Source organism: Vombatus ursinus, unplaced genomic scaffold (assembly GCF_900497805.2).
Source record: "Vombatus ursinus unplaced genomic scaffold, bare-nosed wombat genome assembly UNPS02014802.1, whole genome shotgun sequence".
Lineage (NCBI taxonomy): Eukaryota > Metazoa > Chordata > Mammalia > Diprotodontia > Vombatidae > Vombatus > Vombatus ursinus.
In genome coordinates this window covers 10,007,301-10,030,732 of record NW_020954580.1, presented here as the reverse complement: position 1 = coordinate 10,030,732, position 23,432 = coordinate 10,007,301, and the positions used below count along the sequence as shown (strand labels likewise).

General features: G+C 37.7%; 1 protein-coding gene across 1 annotated transcript in view; it reads right to left on the bottom strand.

The window, feature by feature from the left end:
* BARD1 (BRCA1 associated RING domain 1) overlaps window positions 1-23,432 on the bottom strand; it is a 142,444-nt gene that overhangs the window by 74,090 nt on the left and 44,922 nt on the right. The window contains exon 4 of the mRNA XM_027873777.1: window positions 20,025-21,019. Coding sequence (XP_027729578.1) covers window positions 20,025-21,019 — 995 coding nt within the window. The remainder of the gene's footprint in view (window positions 1-20,024; window positions 21,020-23,432) is intronic.

Here is a 23,432-nt window from a genome sequence, read left to right as displayed (position 1 = left end):
GGGGAAAGGACTTTAGGTGAGAAAGAATAAAGAAATCACTAAAATACTTTGGAAAAGTCTGAGAATTATAATGATGGTCTGAGATAGTATTTAGGGAAGAGAAACAGAGGAAAAGCTAAACCTCCATGCTGAAAGTCTACTTCTAGTAGGACTAAGTCTGTGAAGAGAAGAAGTCAAGGAGAAGGGAGTTAGTGGAGCAATTTGTGTAAGGAAAGGCAAATAAGACCAACTGGTACACTGTTGAGTAAAAAAAAAAATGACAGCTAGAATTTATAAAGTGCTTTAAGATTTGCAAAGTACTGACAAATATTATCTCATTTAATCCTCACAAATCCTGTAAGGGAGGTGCTATTATTAGAACATTTTATTGATGAGGAAAATGAAGATGAGGCAAGGAGCATGTGTGGAGTGTTCAAAAAGGAGTCAAAATTGCCCTTGTTATACCTGGGCCCTCCTTACTTCAAATCATGTTGCATGCATTTTGCATTTATTTCTACATAAAGGGGTTAGCAGGAAAAGGGACGGGAAGTAGGACATAGCTACAAAGCTGCTGAGACAAAAGAAAAGAAAAAGAATATGGCTGTTGAATTGTTCAAAGAAAAGGTCATAAGATGGTCTCTTAAGTAGAAACTTAGGGGGCGAGGCATAAAACACCCACAATTTATTAAAGAAAAAAAAAAGGCCAAGAATCTCAATCAGCATGCAAAGCATGAAAAATTTTGCAACAACTTTCACTATGTCACGTTACTATTCTTCCACCGTCAACTGACCATCCATGTCCCAGATATAAGCTGGCCTTCCTCCCATAAGAGAAAGAGAAGGGACTCAAGGAATGCCTCCCCACATCCCAAGATATCAAGGATAATGAAGTAGTCCTTTTTAAAAATGGTGCCTTAGGATAACCTCGAAAGCCAGGAAGCAGAATTATATCCATCTCCATTTTGCAGATGAGAAAATGGGCTTATCCATCCCCTTGGACCTATCCAAGGTTACAGAAGTAGCAATAACAGAGCCAAAATCTGAACCTAGATTTTCTGACTTCCAATCTAAGGCTCTTTCCATTTCTTACAACCTTTCAAAGTCAAGATTATCACAGATTCTGACTCCACACTCAATCCTACCTAAAACAAAAGAAAGGAACACACATACATCCTCACAAGTTTCACTTTCAATGGAAAGCCAGGTAAAATTAACACATAATCCATCTAACACTTCTACAAGAATTCTCTCTGTCCTAATTCCACATTGCTGGACAAAAAGATATTTTCAACAGGGTGGTGAAAGGAGTTTTGAAAAGTTGTGTACCATTACCTGTTACCTTCCTTACTACCTGAAATAGAAGAGAGAAGAGTCTGTTTTTGTCACATAGGATCAGAATTACAATCTGGATTAGACAAAATGTCCTTAAGGTATTTTAGAGTTGGCTGGTGATTTTCTTTGATTTCTTTTTACATTATCACAGATGTCCCCTACTAACATCCTACTCCTTCACCTCTTCCAAATATACATCAGATTAAAATGCACGTTTATTAAAACTCAATCTTTTTTTCCCTCCCCATACTTAACGGTTTCCCAGATTTTCTCTCTCATGCAGATGTAATGCCAGGGACATAAATAAGATTATGATAATGACAAAAGGTATCACAGTAACTGGGTAAACTCTAACTGATGTGAAGTTTCTAGGAAATAAATTAACTTTTCCTGCTTCTGATTTCTTTAAATTACTTTCCTTACTGGCAGGGTATTTACTGAGTAATAAGCAGTGTGGTTCAGCACACGCGTGCGCACACGCAACACACACACACACTTTCGTCTTCACTACTTAAAATAATAATTGAGGTGTTGTTAGACCACAGCTGAAAATAATCATCTCAGAAAACACTTACATTTATAAGAAATTTTAATGATTTAAAAATATCTATCTTTGAAGTTTAAAAAAAAATAGAAAAAAGAAAAAGGCTACCATTCTCCTTCCCTACCCCTCCCAATTCAATGTTAAGTCTAATCCTTCAAAGGAAATGTTTTCTCCACATCTGAAATATGTCTTTGCTAAATGACGGTATCATTTTTAACTTTCAAAAAATCCTGGAAATGGCCCTTCCGATCAAATATTAACTATATTTTTAAAAAATACTGCCAACAACAAATTCTACTTATTTCTCAAGAAGGCAGGTTCTCTGAAATTATAATGACTTTGGAAGCTATTGCATTAATGAAAGGCCTTAATGACAATCAATTGAAGGAATGAGGGCTGTGTTATTTATTCTGGAGAGGAGGAGATTCAGGAAGGAACATGACACCTGTCTTCAAGTATCCAATATAGGAGAGAGAATAGATTTCTGCTTAGCACCACCAGAGGGCAGAGGGCAGGAATAGGTTCAATCCATATCAGTTTTAGAGAGACATTTAGGTTGGATATAAAGAAAAACCTAACAATCTGAGCTAATCCATAATGGAACAGACTACCATGGAAGGTCATAGGATCATAGCTGGAAGGAAAGGTCCCTTAAAGATCACCAACCTCATTTACAAATGAGAAGATTGATGCCCAAAGAGTGACTTGTCCACAATGGCACCATGAGGATTTGTACACAAGGGCTCTAATACAGGATTCTTTCTCATAAATTGATCACTATTAATTGATTTACTAAGCTTCTACTATTTCAGACAGTCAATAAACATTTATTAAGCACCTACTATATGCCAGGTACTATGCTAAGCAATAGAAATAAAAGGAAATCACTATTCTTTCCACATTTCTCAACCTACTCTGCTAACATATGCTGGTGTCAGTATGGATGGTTCTTGTCCTGGAGTTGGGAACATCCCTAAGCCTCATCAGTTCCTTCATCTGTAAACAAGGATGATAATCTGAATTCTCTTGACTGAGGGGAACTGGGATGTGTTGGGAGCCTCATACCTAATAGTGGAGGTGGAATGACTGTAGGTTATATATAGGAAGCCAAACTGAGAGCAAAGAAATTCATCAGCATGTTAAAGAAGACTGCTCACTGATAGAAGTTTCTATTTCCTAAGGTACAGATTTGGTTTTTATGATTTTTCTAGCCCATTTAGAGTACAGTAGTACTCTAGTACTACTAGAATCAGTAGTATTCTGCAGCAAATCAGGACAGGAAAATAAAGCATTTCACAGGAGAGGGAGGGGTACAGGAAGGTGAATTCAGCCAAGGGATAAAGGGGAAGGGTAGCTTCTGGAGGGGATGTGTGCCATGCAACTAGCAAAGCTTGTTACCAGAATGAGAAAACATTCCCTGTTCAATGGCAGGAGACAAAGAGAGGTAACCAAATACTTTTACAATTGTTAAAGAAGACCACTCGGACGAAACTGCAGGTGTCTCTTATCTGAGAACAAATAGCTGTTACAACAGTAGAGAAGCGTGTCTACTTTATCATGTCTTTACAGGATTTGTTTTACTTTATTTCTCCTGTAACAGGGGTTGAAGACTTTCAACTATTAAGACCACCAGGTGGAGGAGGTGGGGAAGTATTTCAAGATGTCACAAAATGACTGTGGTTCTTGTTTCCCCCCTACATAATAACCACAAATACCTGCCCTCACAGGGCTGTGGTAAAGTTCAAGAGAGAGAGTATTTATAAAGTACTCTGCTGTATAAACGTAACCTGTTATTCTAGTTCACCAATTTGTGCTAGAACGTTTTGTTGATGCCTATACACGTTGTCTCCTACCATCCAACAATAACATTTCTGCATACAAAATGTCAAAACACAATTTTCTACAAATTCTCCTTAAAGATGAATTTTGAATAGAACTCCAGGCCCAATTAACATTATGAATCTCTTCTTTAATGAGATGAGTCCTGAAAACTACCTACATGACCAATCAACTTTTTCATGAAATCTCTTCTGTAATAATTGCATTTCATATGCAGAATGACACTCTGGATCGCAGATTGACTCAATGGAGAAAGTAGTATGGAGAAGGGTAGTTAAATGAATGACTCTATTTCTCCAGCATCAGCTAAACTGTCTCCTAAACAGAACAGTTCTTCTATTTTTAGGTTCTGAAGAGATCTTTCATCAACAATGCAGGAGTGAAAGTCAAACAAAGCTAGGAGAACCTACCCTTCATGTATCTACATATTTACAATGATAGGTTCCCAAAGTTGGCGATACCAGCCCTTGCGGGTGGGGGGGGGAGGCGCGCAGCGAGGCCAGTAGCCTTGGGTGCAATTAGGGGATGCTGAATAAAATTAAGGGGCCAGTAAAAGCATAAGAAAAGAGAAGAAATTTTTAAAAAACCATTTGTACACATTTCATCTGTTGTATAACAGAGTTAAAGTTGTAGTGATTACGTTTTTTTCCAAATACACAAATGCAAGTTATAACCAATCAGTGGTCAAGTTCACTGACAAGCTAACGTGTCACGCACTGTTGGGAAGTCCAGCATGCACTGACAGGAATATGTGCATGTAATGACTTGTTTACAATACAATACTATATAGTTACATGACACAATATTGCATCATCAAAATTTCAATGCAAGGAAAAAACCCACAAATTTGCAAAAAAAAATTTTAATTATATAAATTGAAATATAAATTTTTAAATATTTTTTGAAATGATACAAATTTTTTAAAAAAGAACTATTAAAGGGTTAAAGAAAATAGATTTCCAAGAGGGCGCTGAATAATTTCTTTTTTTTAAAAGAAGGCAGTAGGCCATATAAGTTTTAGAACCTCTAAACTGTAGAGCTTTATATAACTTTTGCAAAGTTCCTTATATGTCTTGTCTTACTTGATCCTCACAACAACTCTGGACGCCCATACACAGTGTCAGGGAAAGGATTCAAACTCAAGTCTCACTTCACTTCAAATCTAACACTCCTAACACACCTCTCAAAAAAGAGAAGACAAAGAAGGGGAAAGAAATTCTCTATCCAATATGCATTGGCTTACACTGTGTGACAAATTAAATTTGATGCCACCAAAATCTCAAGGACAGTACCATTTGTAAATTCCCATAAGTGCTGACTTAATGGGAGCCAATTTGTCCTTATTCTGTTAGAACCCAGGGCACATGATTTAATGTTCCCAACTAGGGAAGAGTTTCACAAATAATTCCTGAATAGAACCACTTCAACAACTCTGCAAAACTGTCAAGGGGATAGATTCTGCTTACAAATTAGCCCTCTGAAAAAAGTCACTAGGTTGTTATATATGTTCACGGATTACTGCCCATTCTTCACCAGCCCTATCTAAGCTAACATTTACTCTGAAATATCAAAATCAGCCATCAGAGAATACACAAAATTCAGTCAACTTCATTTGTTTTGAAGAAAAAAAAATTGTCCTTTCAATTAACAAGACAGGATTGGAGAACCCATTCAAAACCAAAACTTATGAAACATAACCAAGGTTCTCTGTACACATGAACAGTATTACTAGATGCTCTAAAAACTATGTGATTCAGGACCTAAAAAGAATTTGAACATCTCTCATTTGCGGCCTCAATGTCATAACAGTTAATCTATCAAAATTTTCCCATGCTGGCAATCATGTATGTATGTATGGATAGATGCACATGCAAGAAAGACAAACCTATTACACATACTGTAATTCAGTGACATCAAAATAAACAAGTGGTCGACTTAGAAACCTGGAAATTAACATTATCTGTGTTGTACTATATTTTTTTTTGAAGAAGAAAACAGCAAAACATTCCAGTATCTTTGCCAAGAAAGCCCCAAAAGGGGTCATGAAGAGTTGGACACAACTGAAAATGACTGAACAACTTCAACAAACTGTATTTTATTTATTTCATCAAACATTTCCTAATTACTGTTTTCAGCCACACTTTGGAGTTCGGTTGGAAGCAAATTTAACACCTCCTTTAGATAGTGGATAAGAGAGCTGGTTTCAGAACCAAGAAGATCTGGTTTTAACTCCTGTCCGTATTGGCTGTGTGACTATGGGTAAGTCACCAATTTCGCACTGTTTGAGGCAGCTAGGATTAGTAATTGGAAAAAAAAAAAGGAAAGAGTGTTTTTTCATTCAGAAGGAGGCAAGTTTGGTCTCTATGCAAAGAAGCCAGATGCCAGGACTTACCCATGCATTTACTATATTATACTTTATTATAATGCAACATCCTTATGTGTATGTGTGTGTATATATATATATAATTTATACACACACACACACACACACCCTCTATCTCCTTCACATCAATTCCCAGGAAATATATGGTGCTATTTGGATAAACCTTGGCATCTGGTCCAGAATCATTATGAAAACTCTCTTATAAAATTAGGGGCCAGCCAGATCACACAGATACCATGTCACTTTGTGCACTGTGACATTAGCTGTCTCATAGCAAGGCCATCTCTAGTCATCCTGATCTCTATCTTGTCATTGGACCCAGATAGCTCCAGAGGAGAAAGTGAGTTTGGTGACTTTGCACAGCCCTCCCTCACTTAAATCCAATTCACTTGCAAGTCATGGCATCACCTTCCCGATGTCATGGTCCTCTTTGATAATGAAGGACAAAACAACAACAGCTATCTCATAAACAATAGAAATTTTCTTTTTTTCTATAGCTGAAAGTGCAGTATAAAGTCTGAGGCTGAGGACCACAAAGCAGAAAGGAAATGAGATGCTGAAATGCAAGTAGAAAATGGTGGACCAGAGTTGTCTGGCCCTATAGTCAGGGGAAGTACGAATGTTTTAAAAATGAGGACACCATCATGTCCCTGAGAACAAAAAAAAAAAGCTAAGTATATCATAAAGGTACAAAAAAATCAGCCCACAAAAAAAAGTTTAAAACTCAAACAGGGGCAATTCAATAGTATTTAGTTATCCTCCAGATGAGAGAGTAACCAGTGGTTCCTACTATGAACACTCTTGAGTGGAAAAAAAAAAGCAAAACCCCCCCAAATAGGAGTCCTTCTACAACAGGATCCTGCTTATCCTCCTATGCTCTCCAAGAAATTCCAGAAAAAAAAAATTATGGAGGTGAAATTCAAGACCCTTCTACCTCCTCCCTCCACCCAATTTTGATTTTCACAGTTTTGGAGTGACTTAAAGATGTCCTAAGACAGCACAAATTCAGATATGATATAGACATTCAAAATGTGATGATTAAATGACTATGATCCCTATGAAAAGGATTTTCCTCTGATAGAAGAAAAATACGTAACAGCAGCTAAAGGAACTGTGTCAAGATGAGAGGTGATAACATGGAAGGAAAAACCCAGTACATATTCCTATTTCTATAATAAACTGTTTTGATACCAGGTATACCAACTTTATTAACCCCCTCTTATAAATCAGTCAGCAAGCATTAATTAAGTGCCTTCTATGTTCTGGGTACTGTGCTAAGTGCCAGCGATATGAAGAAAGACAAAAGCCATACACGTTGTCTTGGGAAAGGACCTGCCTCCCCTCCAGGGACAGTGCTCTGTCACTACTTCCTTCTAAAAACATTTCCTTTACATAACAGGAACTAGTATGCAGACTAGGTTTTCTTTTTCTCCTAAAATATCTTTTAAATATTTTGAACCGTGCCTGCTTATTTCTGAACCTACTTGTCTCTCTGAACCTGGTTTTAACTCCTTATGGTGACTTGCAGATTATTATCAAGCAATACCCCATCCAATCTCTATACATCTTGTCTTGGAAAGAAACAGTCATTCTGTTCTGAGTTTTCAATCCTCAGCCAATCCATCCACCCTTCTAAGTGTTCAAGATCATCATGGTACTGCAAACTCCTTTTAATTTTTATTTATTTAGAGCAATGCAGTATTTGGAGATTAAAGAATCTTATATTTCCTTGCATATCTGTGAGAAAAAATATTATTTGGAATTTCTTGAACAGAAAGGTCATTGTTCAAATGAGGGAAAATGTGAATTGTTCCAAAAAGTAACAGACACATAAAAGCCTTGAGAGTAGAAACAGAATACTGGGTCTCAAGCTTTAGGAACCCCTGATCCATGCCATTCTATTTATTTATTTGAATATGTGCTGTATTTCTGAGTAAAATATATGCTCCAACCTGCAGATCATTCAGGTAGGAATCCCTCTTCAGAAAAACATAAGATTAAGCTGGATATCAAGTGAGTCAACCAATATAGGCCAGGCACCAAGCCCACTGTTCCCTGGAAGAAATAAAGAGCCTAGCAAAGAATGGGAATATTAAGGTAGTGTCTATCAACTGGGAAATGGCTGGGCAGATTATGTAATGGGAGTAGGATTGCAATGTAAGAATTAATGAAAGGGATAGAATCAGAAGAACCTAGGAAGACTTATGCGAAGTGAACAGAACCAGGAGAATAATTTCTGTATGGACCACAACATCGTAAAGAAAAACAACTTGGAAAGACCAATCACAACTCCAAAAAGCTGATGACAAAAAATGCCTCTCACTTTCTGGTAAACATGTGGTGGATCGTAGGTACAGAAAGAGAAATACATTTCCTGACGACGACTACAATACAAATGTGCTTTGCTTGACTACACTTAAAAAAAATAGACACACAGACAAGAAAAAGCTCCGTGTGTGCATGAGCTCATGTGTGTATGCACGCATGTGTAGAAGAACATCAATAAGACAAAAAAATACACAGACCAGACCAAAGAAAGGTCAACCAAGAAAACGTTGGTGTTAGTTTAAATTTAATGTATATTTAAAGAAACAAGCCATTTATAGTGGATTCATGGTTTTGTGTACAATCCTCATTTTCTGGCCTTTGTGTGCATGGAATTGTTCACTTCTGTTGATTTTCTAAATCACAGTTTTTAAAAAAGGAGATGTTATGTTGATTCCATGTGGGATTTAGGACATATCAGTTGACAGCTTCCCACAGAATTTAAGACAGGCAGTGGTCCAAACAAAGTTTAAGTAAAAGGCTAGCCTCCTTACTCAATCCTGCTTTATATTCCAATGGTAAAGAAAGCCTCAGATCAGACTGGCATGCAATCTTGGGTACCTGTTATTAAACAATCAGTAAATCCATAAGCATTTACTAAGCTCCCAGGAACTGAGATAGGTGCTAAGTGAACCTGCATCATGGGGCTAATTTTCCATTTGACCTGAGGTCTTTGTAATACTTACCCCTGAAATTCCACACCCTGAGAAGAGGTGGATTAAATACGATATTTCTCTAAACTTAAATTCATGGGACCAAACATTTGGTCTCCAAGATTAACAGAAGAAAATTCAAAGAAATTACAATGAAACAAAAGGGCAGATATAAAGATGGAAACCTAAACCCACTGCTGATACCAGAGCTCCCTGGCATCCACAATTCTGCCTTATTCTGACAAATAACAGTAAATTTATGGTATAGAACATACGCTCCTGATGGGGTGACAGTGTCTGGAATATAGTAAGAACTTAATAACTGCTTATTCACTGATGTAGTGTGGTCACTCTGCTTTCCCTAAAACAAAGCAGACCCACATTTCAAAATGACCATGTTCATAATAATAATAATAATCCCTTAATAAAGTAAGGGATGCTAGCAAGAGAGTAGAAGTACCTGAACTTATCCCCATTTAGTATGCTTACATCACTGTGTAAGGATATGCCAACCCTGTCTTCTATGATGGGGGGTTGATTTCCTCCAGATGCACCCCTAGAACGTTTGGTTATCTCCAGGAAACCTTTACCTAGCTCTAAGGGGTGCTGCCTATCCAAGGGGAAAGAAAAGAAAAAGATAGCAAGGGTACCTCCCTCCCTTATTCCAACCTAGCAAAAAGGTCATACAAATTCATGCATCAAAGATTTCATGTCAGCCTTTACCCAGTTTCCAACACATAACTTACAGTTCAACACAGAACACTATTCAAGATCAAAAGTCAATAACCCTGAAACTATTTGTTACAGGAGAGAGTTTTTATTATTTCTTTTTTTTTCCTTTGGGGACAGGGGGGAATGAGCATTATAACTCTCTTATAGAAATCTCCAAACATTTCGTTTTTAGTAAATTATGGCACTTTGAATAGGATGGTATAATAACCTTCTGCTCCATTATCCACAAAAAGCCCTGTCGTAAATCCAAGTACAATGCTTGAGTACACCCATTCTGAGATCATCGGTCACAAAAGCGGCCCACAAAATATCTTTGATGCAACATGGGTGGTCACTAGGTCTAGGCAGGCTGTGAATAAATCCTTACCATCCAACTATATGACTGGCACAGAGGAGAGAGAGAGAGTGCTGGACTCAGAGTCAGAAGAACTGAGTTGGAGTACTAGCCCAAACACTCAACAGCTTTGTGATGCCAGGCAAGTAACTTAACTTCTATGTAGCTTAATTTCCTCATCTGTAAAATGAAGGAATTGGACTCAATGACCTCTAAAGTCCCTTCTCACTCTAAATGCACGATCTCATAAATAAAGTGGAGGAAAGGGGCCATGTATAGGCTACCTACACCAACACCACTCCATTTGGGGATGCATACTAACAGTTATGATCAAGAGGCAGGCAATTTTCCAGTTTGCAAAGGGGCTGAAGGGAGAGATTCAAAATGAGTAAGAAATTAAAAGAGTCTTGCCCTAGAAAGATATTAAGCTATCTTTTCTCTCTCTCTCTTTTTTTTAACCTACACAAATCTAAAGTCATCAACTGCCAAACAAATTTTCCCAAATGTCTTCTTGGGAATACTTCTATTCAGACTGGAGAAGAAAAAAGCCTCTGCAGTTCAATTCAAAATGATTTGTAAAAATAACCCATTTAGTATTAATGTCTGATAATATTGCCAATTAGTGGTTTAAAAGCCTGCAGAAGAAGTCAATTAGCTTTTCTTAAATGTACTGTATTAGAACCTGCCAACTAATCAAAATAAAACTTTTTATTAAAAAAATAATTAAATGCCAGAGAATTAAGATGTGTTATGATAATTTTGGCAAAACTGTGTTAAACCGACAACCTCACAAAATGTGGATGAAGCAATCCTGAACGTGTCGACGGAAGGGGGTAAAGAACCCAACAGGGTTTCATGGAAGAATTTCTTCATTTGAGATTTCTTCTCTTTCTTGGAGAGCAATGCCAACAAAGATGACTCCTTTTCACCTTAGTAAGAAGTAATCTACTTCCATAAGAACTGAGAAAAATGAACATTCATCTGTAGCTCTATGCCATTAATTATGGGAAACAAAGCACAGACTGGTGAATGAGCTTATAACAAGGAGAGAAAAAGAAGGGGAAGTTGGAAGTGGAGGGTTACAGATGATATCAACCTACAGACAGAAGACAAACATACACAGCATATAGGAAGTTAAACTGAATACTTAACTATGGCTAAACCAAGGAATTTTAAGTAAAGCATATTCCGGGAACAGGATAGATGCATATCACAAGATTAGAGAAGGTCAAATTTTATCCTGATTTTCATAAAGAAAGAAAGAAAGAGAATGGAGGCTGCAAACTCTTAAGGAGCCTTCTATTACTGGCAAAATTCTAACACACATTATTAAAGGTATGGTCAGTAAACATCTAAAAAGTCCTGACCACCAATGAGGTAGAAATAAAACTTGTTGAATGGCAAGACCCAGAGAACTGCCCCAGAGAACTGTTCTTAGGCCTGTGCTAAGATTTCTAGTGGTGTCTTAAACAAAAGCATTGATGGTATTCTTACCAAAAATGTGGATGACACAAAGCTGGGAGAGAGAGCTAACAATCTAGATAACAGGGCTGATCATCAGATTTTTAAATATAGTTAGAATGTTGGGCCATATGTGTTAAGAGGAATTAATGTAAAACTGTCTATTTTGAGTTAAAAAAAAAATCAACTTCTAAGTATAAAAGAGCAATATGGCTAGGGGAAAAAAATGGTTTGAAAAAAAGACCTAGTGCCAGTGGATAGATTGCTGGGCCTAAAGCAAGGAAGACTGATCTTTGTGAGCTTGGCCTTAAACACTTATTAGCTGTGTGACCCTAGGCAAGTCACTTAACCCTGTTTGCCTCAGTTTCCTCATCTGTAAAATTAGCTGGAGAAGGAAATGGCAAATGGATCTTTGCCAAGAAAACCCCAAATTGGGTCACGAAGAATTGGAATCAACTGAACAACAACAATCTTCCTATAACTCCTCCAACATTGACTGTGCCATTTTTATAAACCACTCCAACACAAATAGGGTCAACAAAGAGTTAGACATAACTAAAAACGACTGAACCACAACAATTTTTTTTAGGAGAAGCTAGGTGGCAAAGTGAATAGAGAGCCACGCATGGAGTCAGGAAAACTCCTCTTCCTAAGTTCAAATATGGCCTCAGACCCTTACTAGATTTGTGACCTTGGGCAAGTCACTTAACCCTGTTTGCCTCAGTTACCTCATCTATAAAATGAGCTAGAGAAGGAAATAGAAAATCACTCCAGTATCTTTGCCAAAAAAACCCCAAACAGGGTCACAAAGAGTCTGAAACAACTGAACAATAACAAGTTAAGTTTCTTGAGGACAGCAACTCTCTTTTACCTTTTTTAATATCCCTCATGCTTATACAGTGAATGGCTCATAATGGGAGCTTAATAAAAGTTTATTGATTGATTGATTGAACTCAATATGAGCTTACACTGTGAGACGGCACCCAAGAAAGCCAACGTAATCTTATTCTAAGGCACACATAGCAGAAATTTGTTTTCCTTGAGTATGCATATTTGTTACAAGAGTATGTTTTTCTTTCTTTTTCAGTGAGAAATGGATTCTCCATAATTCAAAAAAATTAAATTTAAAAAAAAAATAAGCCCACAGTATCCAGGGATAAGAAGTCAGCTAGGTGACCTAGTGGACAGAGGGCTACATATAGAGAGCAGGAATACCTGAACTCAAATGTTGGCTTACATACTTACTAGCTGCGTGACCCTGGGAAAGTCATATAACATCTTTAAGCCTCATTTTCCTCATCTGAAAAAAAAATGATCATAAAAATAGTCCCTTCCCTCACAGGATTGTTGCAAGGATGATATGAGATAATAAATGTAAAGCATTTGGCAAACCTTAAAGTGTTATATAAATGTCAGCTCTCCATTACTGCTACCATACTCTAGAAGGATATCATGAATGATGATCATTGGAAGGAACAGGGGATGTTTAGCCTAGATAACAGAAGACTTTTGGGATTATCTCCACTATTTCCTGTATATATTTTGTTTTCCCTGTGAGGTAGGGAGCCCTTAATCAGTCTAGACGACCACTCATTGGGGTTGTTATAGGAGAGATTCCTTTTGTGGAGAGGGTTAGCTTTGTTGGCTACTGAGCTCCCTTCCAACTCAGAGTCTGTGAAGCTGCAATTAAGCCATCCTTTGGATAAAGACATCTGGCAGACTTATTCTGCCAGTGGAACCCTGAAATTTGGAAATCTGCATTGGTTTGTAAGGGGAGGTAGGGCAAGGTGCCATAATGTCCAAGGAATCCCTATTCCCCTCAATGAAAATGGTTAAGGGAAGAGATTCCTGGTCCTAACACTCAAGTATATTCAGACCTGTTAGACAACTTCCTCTCCTTTTTTTTGCTCTCCAACCCTGGCCGTGGCTCTAGGGCCACCAAGGGGATCCATCTATCCATTCATTCAACTAACATTAAGAATCTGCTATATGCAAGGATGGTCAGTGTGTTAGATGAGACAGAAAGAAAATAATAGTCTCTGCCTGCATGGTGTTTAAAGTTTGGTAGAAGACATAAGACAGATACACAAATATCTAACATATAAAACAAGGAGGATGCTGAAAAGATGTACACAGTTAGGTAACAGTTCAAAAGAGCTAGAGATCACCTGGAATTGAGAAGATTAAAAAAAAAGGCTTCATGGAAAAGGGTGCATCTGACATGGGCTTGGAACAAACAAAATCCAATTCAACAAGCATCTACTAATGCCTATGAGCAAGGCACTGCACTAGGTGGGGGACAAAGAGAATTTCAAAACCCTGAGATGGAAGGAAGGCAATTCAAACATAGAGAAAGCAGGAAGGTGGGAAAGGCATTAGCAATGTTTTCAGGATAGTAGTTTGACTTTGGAAGGAAGTACCTGAAGATGAGTAGTGAGAAAAGGGCAAAAAAGTACATTACACACAGTAGATACTTAATAAATGCTTCATGAATTGAGCTGAAGGTAGCTTGAAAAGGCTAGGGTGTGGAAAGCCTAAAATGCCAGACTAAATAATCTGAATTTTATTTAGCAAGACCACAGAGAATCACTGAAGATTTCTGAATACTGATCTGCCTAACACATATCTCTGATCACATCATACACCCTATGTGACGGGTTAGAAGAGCAAAGAAACTGGAAATAATGAGCTATTAAGAAATTACTGAAATACCGAATTAATGGAGTCTTGACCTCAGAAAATTTCCTCACAGATTCACATATGGCTATCTACATCAAAGGAGCCTGCATTTGTCATATATACTTTTAAATTGAAGTGACCAAGCCAACACAAAAGCTTCATTGCTTGGTATATGAGTATGATAGGATACTACCATGCTCTAAGAGACGAGCTAGTTGATTTTAGAAAAATATGGAAAGATTTGCATGAAATAATGAAAAGTGAAATGAGCAGAACCAAAAGAACTGAGAACAACCAAGTTATCCTGAGGATTATAAATACTCAAATCAACTACAAAGGAGTTGAAAACTATGAAGGAAGATGCTATCCACCTCCAGAGTTAGAACTGATAAAGAGAAGTATGTATAACATGGTCTTACATGTAGCCATGTCAAATGGCAGCCTGCTCTAGCGTTGGGTGGGGAGGGAGGAAGGAAGAGAGTTTGGAACTTAAAATGTAACAACAAATACATAAATTTTTAAAAAGCAACCAAAAAAAAAGCTTCATTGCTGATCTAGGCTGTGCTGTATTTTCATAATGCTTGCAATAATCAAAAGACCAAAGTCAAGGAATCTATCTTTCTATCCACCATCTGATGCCCTTTGCATGCAAAATCTGTATTAATTATTTGCATGTTAACAGCTGCAACTATACTTCATGCTCTGCACATAGTCGGCCTGGTTCCAATAAGGAACAGTGCCAAAAATTCAGGTGTTCAGGCAATAATTACCAAGAATTAACTTCATTAGAGAGGCAAGTAAAAGAAATCACAGGCTGCTGTTGTTGCAGAGAGGTCCTAGATGGTCAACTTCTAACAGGTGGGTCAGCTGGTCGAATTTCCAGGTCAGTTCAGAAGTGGATAGGCCAGATCTTCTAACCCCTCAGGTTTAGCAAAGTGCTTGACCAAGTGCTGCAGGTATACACTAAAGCATGCCCATCTGTGGCAGCACCAAGCTACCCTGTGACAGGCAGCGAGCTCAGCAGCAACTTCTCAGCTGTCTGCATTCATAAGGTCTGCAACCCTTCAGGGAGCGAGACGTTCATGGGCCAAGGACCCTGACCAGCAGCACATTAAAACAGCTGCTATCCAGGGCATAAGAAGAATGATTTAGATTGAGTAAACTCTAAAGTATCCCACTTTTTAACTACAAACATTAACCATCCACCAAAAGAGGAAAGGAAAAGAGTAATTATTTAAATAATTAACAGGTTTTCAAGCACTGAACTGCTTATAATATATATTTCAGGATATGATGTAAAAAAATTACTTAAAAGTAACTGATATACTTTACATGTCACAGATGGGAACCAACAAACCAAGTGTAAAAATGGTCTTTTTTATTTTAAATTTAAGAGTTCTAAAACTTAACTTTTGAACATAGTTTCCACTAACAACAGTGTCATGGTGACCCTGAGCCTTCCCATGAGTCTGCACCAGAAATGTCTAACAGGCTCCCCAGCCCTGGCTAAGATTTTGAAAAAATGGCCCATGACCAACTCTCTATTTGTTGTCTAAGGGCTAGTATAGCTTAATTCAGAAGCTCATACTATTAGAAAGTTAGTAAGTAGGTAATGATTCATTTTGGTGACATTAACCCCTTGAACAGCCAGGTAGGTGGTCAAATGAATAAGAGAATAGTGGAGTAGGCCTGGAATCAAGAAGACTCATCTTCATGAGTTCAAATCTGGCCCCAGACACTTACTAGCTGTGTAACTCTGGGCAAGTCATTTAACCCTGTTTGCCTCAGTTTCCTCATCTGTAAAATGAGCTGGAGAAGGAAATGGCAAACCACTCCAGCATCTTTGTCAAGAAAACTCCAAACAGGGTCAGGAAGAGTCAGATAAGACTGAAAAATGTCTAAACAACAACACAAAAATCCCTTGAAGACTCTCAACTGAGGCAAAGAGGGGCCTACAAGCCCTGTGGCTGAAAGAAATACTCATACTGATTACATCACAGGCCTTTAAAGTGCTAATTATTTTAAATATATCCATATATCTGTGCCTACACACATAAAGCAATGACACGGACTCTGAGAGGTACTTTCTCACTACTTTAAAAAAAAGGCAAACATTTCTATTTTTGCCTTCTGGATTTCCCTCCAAAGAACATAACAGGCTCCTTGAGGTCAGATACTTGGTCTTCATCACTCTGGTCTTTGATCCCCAGCACCAGATGGGCAGCACGTCACAGCGGATAGAGCCAGCTTTGAAGCTAGGAAGAACTGAGTTTAAATCAGCCTTTGGAAAATACTGGCCACGCAGGTCATGGAACTTCTCAGAGGTCTAGGTAAATTTCTAAACCTACAAGGTACTCACCTGCTGCAGGTTCCCATATCAATGAAAAGAGAGACTCAACCAATCCCTAGCTCCAGTCCCCACTATCTGGCCCAAAGTAAGTACTTAAGAAACATTTGTGGAACTATAAGCCAGTGCTCAGGAAACCCAAATGCGAGTCCCAGGCACGTCCCTAAATGTGAAAGGTCAGGTAAGTCATTCATTTTTTCTGGGACCTATTTTCATCATCTACAAAATAACAGTTGGACAAGACAATAAGTACAGTCCCTTTCAAGTCCAAAAATGTGACTGTTTCATGAATGTAGACAGCTATTTCTTTTTTTTTTCTTTTTTTGAGGCACTCAGGATTAAGTGACTTGCCCAGTGCCATCCAGCTAGTAAGTGTCTGAAGCCAAATTTGAACTCTGATCCTCCTGATTCCAGAGCTGGTGCTCTGTCTCACTGCCCCTTAGATAGCTATTTCTTTAGACAACTATGAAAACCACTGCATGTGTCCTTCAAATGAAACAAATCTGATGTACAAACAAGAATTTACCTCACCTGTTAATTATGAGGAAACCATTATCATAATGTAAATCAGAGGCATGCTTGTTCACATATACAAAATTTCTTTGGGGAAATAAACTCAATGCAGGGTTCCTCTATGTAGTAATGTTCTCGACTGCAGTGAGGATAAAATTTGATTTACAGAAGTTCTATCCACACAACTTTTCATGAACACATTCACTACATTTTGGATCATTATACTTTCTGACATCTAAGGCCTCTGTGCAATCTCTGCAAATATATTTTTTAAGTTGATAATCACAATATAGCCATAATCCATAGATTTCTTTAACACAGATGAAATGTACTTGCATACACACACACACACACACACACACACAGCCTTATTTCCCCCAATAATTCCACCATTAGAGAAGATCCAGGGACTTAAAATTTTTCTGCAGCTCCAAGAATGCAGGAACAGAGGGTACAGGGACAGGAGGTGGTAGTAATTCTTTAACATCTAGGAAGCATTTTCAACTATGAACAATGCAAATTAACCTTTGGGGAGAGGCTATGTATTCATGCAAATAAGCTTTACCCTACCTAGGAGAAACAATTTGTATGTGAAAACAAATCCTACCAGGTCTCCCATTTCTCAGTAGAGGACTTCTGGGAGTGAGATCAGATAAGTTAAGGTTTAAGCAAACTAACTTTACTGTGGAAAATGCTAAACCTACCACTCTACTGAAAGACCCAGGGGCGATTTTAAAACTCCAATTTACAATCTTTTTTACTTTTTTTAAAAATCAGCAATCCCATCCTTGGAACTTTCAAATCATCTAAGTACAACGTGTTGTTATCCCTTCCATGACTAATTACTAAATAACAACGCTCTTTGCTTCATTAGTGAAATCAATCTTCTGAGAGGAAAATTACTATAATAATACATACTAGCAAATTAAGGACTATACTGTAATAGTAATTAATATATATTTTAAAAGATGATGAAAAGGTAGTATGAGCAGCTTTCAAGAGATGGAACTAAAACGCTGAAGACAGACAGGATAGTTTCATGCATAGTTCCTGCTCCCTCTGAGCTACCACCTCACAAAGGACATGCATAACACAGCTGCTACCTTTTCTCTCCTACAGAGCATGCTCCAGCAGTGCCCGGTGGGGGCTGGAGGAGCCTAACTGGCATCTGCACAAAGTCTAATCTCACTCTGTGATGTATCACAAACTAAAACAGTAACTCAATGGACACGAATGCCGTCCCCCTCCTCCAAGGCCACCTTCTCTCTATCCTGAATTTATTACGTATGTACTGATTTCAATATGTGCTGTCTCCGCCATCAGAACATCAGGTCCTTGAGGGCAGAAACTTGTTTTCACTTTTCCTTTCTAACCTGGATGCTTACTTAGCACAGAGTCTGGCACAGCATAAGCAAGTAATAAATGCTTGATGTTGATTATAATAATAAAGATAATATATATGTAATATATGTGTATGTGATATATGTAGTATATTATATAATTATATGTTATTATATGAATATATGTATATATTATATAACATATTATATAATTATATATAATAATAATGAATATTTATTGATTCAAACTAATATTGAAAGAAAGATATGAGTATACACATACATACAAACAGACTCTAGTCCTCCCTGATCCAGTAGCTAGTAAATTTCCCAATCCTTTGCTTTTTACCTGCATAAACAACCATAGAAAAATGCAGGCTTGGTGAGACTGCACTTAGGCTTCTTTCTTTTCTGTTACTCCTATAACTAAATACAACACAATACAACACAACACAATATGTAATGTGAGGTAATACAGCACAGGTGACGGCCAGGTGGCACAATGGATAGAGCACCAGGCCTGGAGTCAGGAAGTCCTGAGTTCAAATATGTCATCAGACACTTACCAGCTCTGTGACTCTGAGCAAGTCATTTGACCTTGTTTCCCTCAGTTTCCTCATCTGTAAAACCAGATGGAGAAGGAAATGGCAAACCACTCCAGTATCTTTGCCAAGAAAATTCTCAAATGGGGTCATGAAGAGTTGGATACGACTGAACACAACTGAACCACAGCAATATAACACAATATAGCATATATATGTTATATAGTCTTATACATAAGTCTTATGTATAATACATGTAATATATATTATATACATAATCTTATAAGACTATAAAATAGTCTTAGTAACACTCCACATAGTAGCAAAAAAAACAGATAAAATAGGAGTGTGTCAACTGAGAGAAAACTGAAGCAGGTATATGAATATAGTGGAATATTACTGCACATCACAAACTAAGAGTATGAGAAATCCAGACAAGGGAGAAAGCAGAAACAAAAGCATCATATACACAATAACTACAATCACACAATCACCACTAAAAAGACAGTTGAATTCTGATGAACTGTAATGAACCATATTAGTTCCTATCAACTGATTATAAAGCACATGACTCTCCTTTCAACAGAGATGGGGGAAGCAGTGTACCTGGTCAGACAAGGTCATTGTCTCACTTGGTTTTACTTTTAAATATTTTTCTTTGTTTCAAGGGAAACAGGAAAAGGAGAAATCAGAATGGTGGAAAAACAAAAGATATCATTTTAAAAAATTTTAAACTGTGTGTGTGTGTATACACACACATATACATAATACATGCACATACATATATACACACACATATAATACATTTGTGTATATATGTTCCATGTGTATAAATGTGTGTCTATGTATATAATTAAAATGAGAAACAGTTCCAATAAATTTTGCTTCTGCATTTCTAAGAAATTGTGAAACTTCAGAATCATCTTATTAGCCATTATTCCTGAGGTATTATTTATGTTCCAAACATACTATTTTTTTTTTTACTTTTATTCCAAAATGATGTTCATCAGAGTGAGCTTACCTTAATAGAAGCAATATGGAGCGGAGTTTCTCCTCTATGGTTTCTCTTGACGGCCACAGGGCTAGTGGGAGACAGCCTCACAGCAGAAGGGCTAGACACCATCCCCGGTCGACAAGGGCTATTCATTATGGATGATGATGGAGTACCAGAAGATTTTGAAGGGGAAAAGCTAATAGAGTCATTTAATACATCACTGATTCTTGCCGTTAATAATGGGTCATCGACTATACATTTGGATGTGGGAGATGAGGCATTATCTTCAGATGGCAGTAACGACTCTGTGGGGATATCGTGACTGACAGATGTTCTTCTGGATTTCTGCTGGCTTCTTCTTCTACGTCTTTTAGTAACAGGCACCACAAAGGAGTCGGGGGGCTGCCTCTCACTTGTTCCACCATTATTCAATGGCAAGGATGTCTCTGATGTAAAACTATTCTCACCAAGAGATTCCACGTGAGATGATGCTACCTCACTATCTATATTGACTCCTACTGAATCTACTTGCATGGCCGGTGACGGGCAGATCTCACTCACCTTTTCAGCAGGACCGGCCTCTGTTGCAGAGGCACAACTCAGTAAATCTACACCACCACTTAGTTCTGGGGTCTGGAGAACAGAGGGCTGAATACAGAATGAGACTGACTTTTCTTTGAGTTTCTCGCTGGTACTCTGATCAAATTCCTTTTTATGCTTTTCCTTCTCCAAATCCCATTCTTGATTAATTTCAGCTAAACTTCTCTTTTTCTGCTTTTTTCTGGTTTTCCTGGTTACTTTTTTAGGCTTCTGGGGAGAATCTTGCTCAAGGGACGAGGAACTAAATTCAAAGGCCTGATAAACCTGCTCATCTTCAGCTGGCTGAGGATGGGTCTGCACTGAAGTTTTATTGAAGACATATCTGACCTTCTTGCTACGAGGGCTGAACCACATTTTTATGAATTTCTTGTTTTCATCTTCATCTCGTGAGGTTCTTGTCTCAGGTGCACTTTCTTCTAGACCTGAGAGAAAGAGAAAAAAGAAAATTTGTAAATAAGAGGAAAAAATCTGCTATATCATATAGATGATATACATTCCTGGCTCTACCAATGGACATGGTTCCAGCTTCTCCATTCATCCCCTTTGCCATTCTTTTAATTGAAACATTACCTCCCCCAGGAGTCTACTGTGAGGTTCAACTTAATACATATTAAATACTTTGACAGTAGAATCAATCAATAAGTATATATTAAGAGCTTACTCTGTTCCAGATATTCTATAACAATCACAAGTTATACTGCAAATTAGATTAAATGGGCAAAACTAGAGGTAATCATTATGAGGAAAAGTAATAAATGGATCTGGGACTATAGATGCTTCTTTTTTGGTGAGTAACCCCCCCCTCCCCCTACCAAAATTAATACAACAGGCAGTCGGATTGTTCCCAGGAACATTGGGAAGCACTGTTATCACTTTCAAGGAAACATTTCAAGAAATTAATACATGGCCAAACTCAACCTAATTACCATTACTGACTTGCATATATTTTCCCCTAGTATGCTGATTTGGAGATTTACACCTTTCCCAATATTTTGCCTGCACAAATCTTCCCATACCTTAAAACATTATATAAATGTTGGCTATTATTTTACTTTTCCTAACTAGCAACTGCAGCCAACAGTGACTCCTCTCTGTTATTACATAATCTTGACAGCACAGACCAGGAACAAATTAATGGAGTAGCTGGTTACCAGCCCTAGGCCAGGGTGCTAGGGAAGACAGTTGATGTAAACTTCAGTTTTTCTCAGCAGCTTCTCACTAACTCTCCTTCCATCTCTGACTGCCTCTCCTAGCTACTCTCCAACCCTGTAGGCAAAGGTGAACAAGTGGGCTGTACTGGTTGCCTGGTCCTTTTTCACTTGAGCTAAAAAAACTAGACATCAAACCTAAAACTTGAAAGGAAAGACAGTTCTCTGAGTAAGCATCACCTTCCAAACATTGTTTGCCTTGCCTCTCCCTTGAAGCCACCTTTAAAAACAACCAACAAAGACACAGAGAGAAATAGAAAGAAAAAAAAAAACACATAAAGGGATGGAAAATTACTAGGAGGGAGAAAACTTTAAGAATCTGACTCAACCCACTACCATAGGCAAAGTTCCTGCTGAGATGGCATTTGGATGAAGGGAAAAGGGTGGGTTGATAAGAGGTTGTTATTCGAGAAGAAAAGAAAAGCATAAAAAAAGGCAAAATAACTGGGAAAAGAGGAAGCAATATAAATTAAAGATCATTATCAACCACAATGATAAATCATTTTTCTGCCAAGGTCTGTTACAATTAAATCAATTCTCTCCCTGATGCTGATCTGTCTTTTCCAATGCCAACAGAAGATGACTAGATGTCCAAACTTCCTTCCTCCATCTCTAACATTCTGTGACGAGAACCAGAGATTGAAAGCTGGACAGAATCTCAGAGACCCCGTAGTCAAATATCCTCACTTTACAGAGGGGAAAAATGAGGCCCAGACAAGTTAATCCACTCAAGCACGAGGTCAGATTTGAAGCCAGGTCCAATGAAATCAAAGTCAGGTGGTCTCCTTCCCCCTTACCACATACCACAATGCTTCTACTGATGAGGTGATGGGGCACAAGTTAACTTTTTAACAAAGAACACTATCTATATGGTATGGAAGAAAGGACCTGGGGTTCAAAGCCTACATGTGTTTACTACCTGTGTGATTTTAGGCAAGTTGTTTAAGAGGCATAAGAAACAGGTAGTATGGGGCACCTACATAGTACAGTAGATAAGAGCTCTGGCCTTGGAGTAAGGAAGACCTGAGTTCAAATCCAGCTTTGGACACTTGACACTTACTAGCTGCAAACCCTGGCCAAGTTACTTAACCCTGACTGCCTCACCAAAATGCAAAAAAAAAAAAAAAAAAAAAAAAGAAAAAAGTCACAGGTAGCAGAACAGACAGAATGCTAGACCTGGAGTCATGAATACCCGAGTTCATTTCCAACCTCAGATACTATTAACTGTGTGAAGTTTTCTGAGTTTTCTTATCCATAAGAAGGGATTATTAAAGTAGTTATTATATAACAGTAATTATATATTTCATATAATTATATATTGTATTTATTAAATATTCCATCAGTAATTAGTCCCAGTGATTACATATTACATATTATTCAATGTATTACTTATTATTTGATATCACTAATATTATATAATGCAATATACTGTATATTATATAACTGTAATTATCTATTAGTATATTACACATAATAATATATATGGCAATATACATAACAGTAATTATCCCCAGGGTTGTGTTGGGAGGATAAAATGAGATAATCTTTATAAAGCATTTTGCAAACCTTAAAACACTATATAAATGTTAGCTATTATCCTCATCATCATTACTGAGGGGGTTGGACA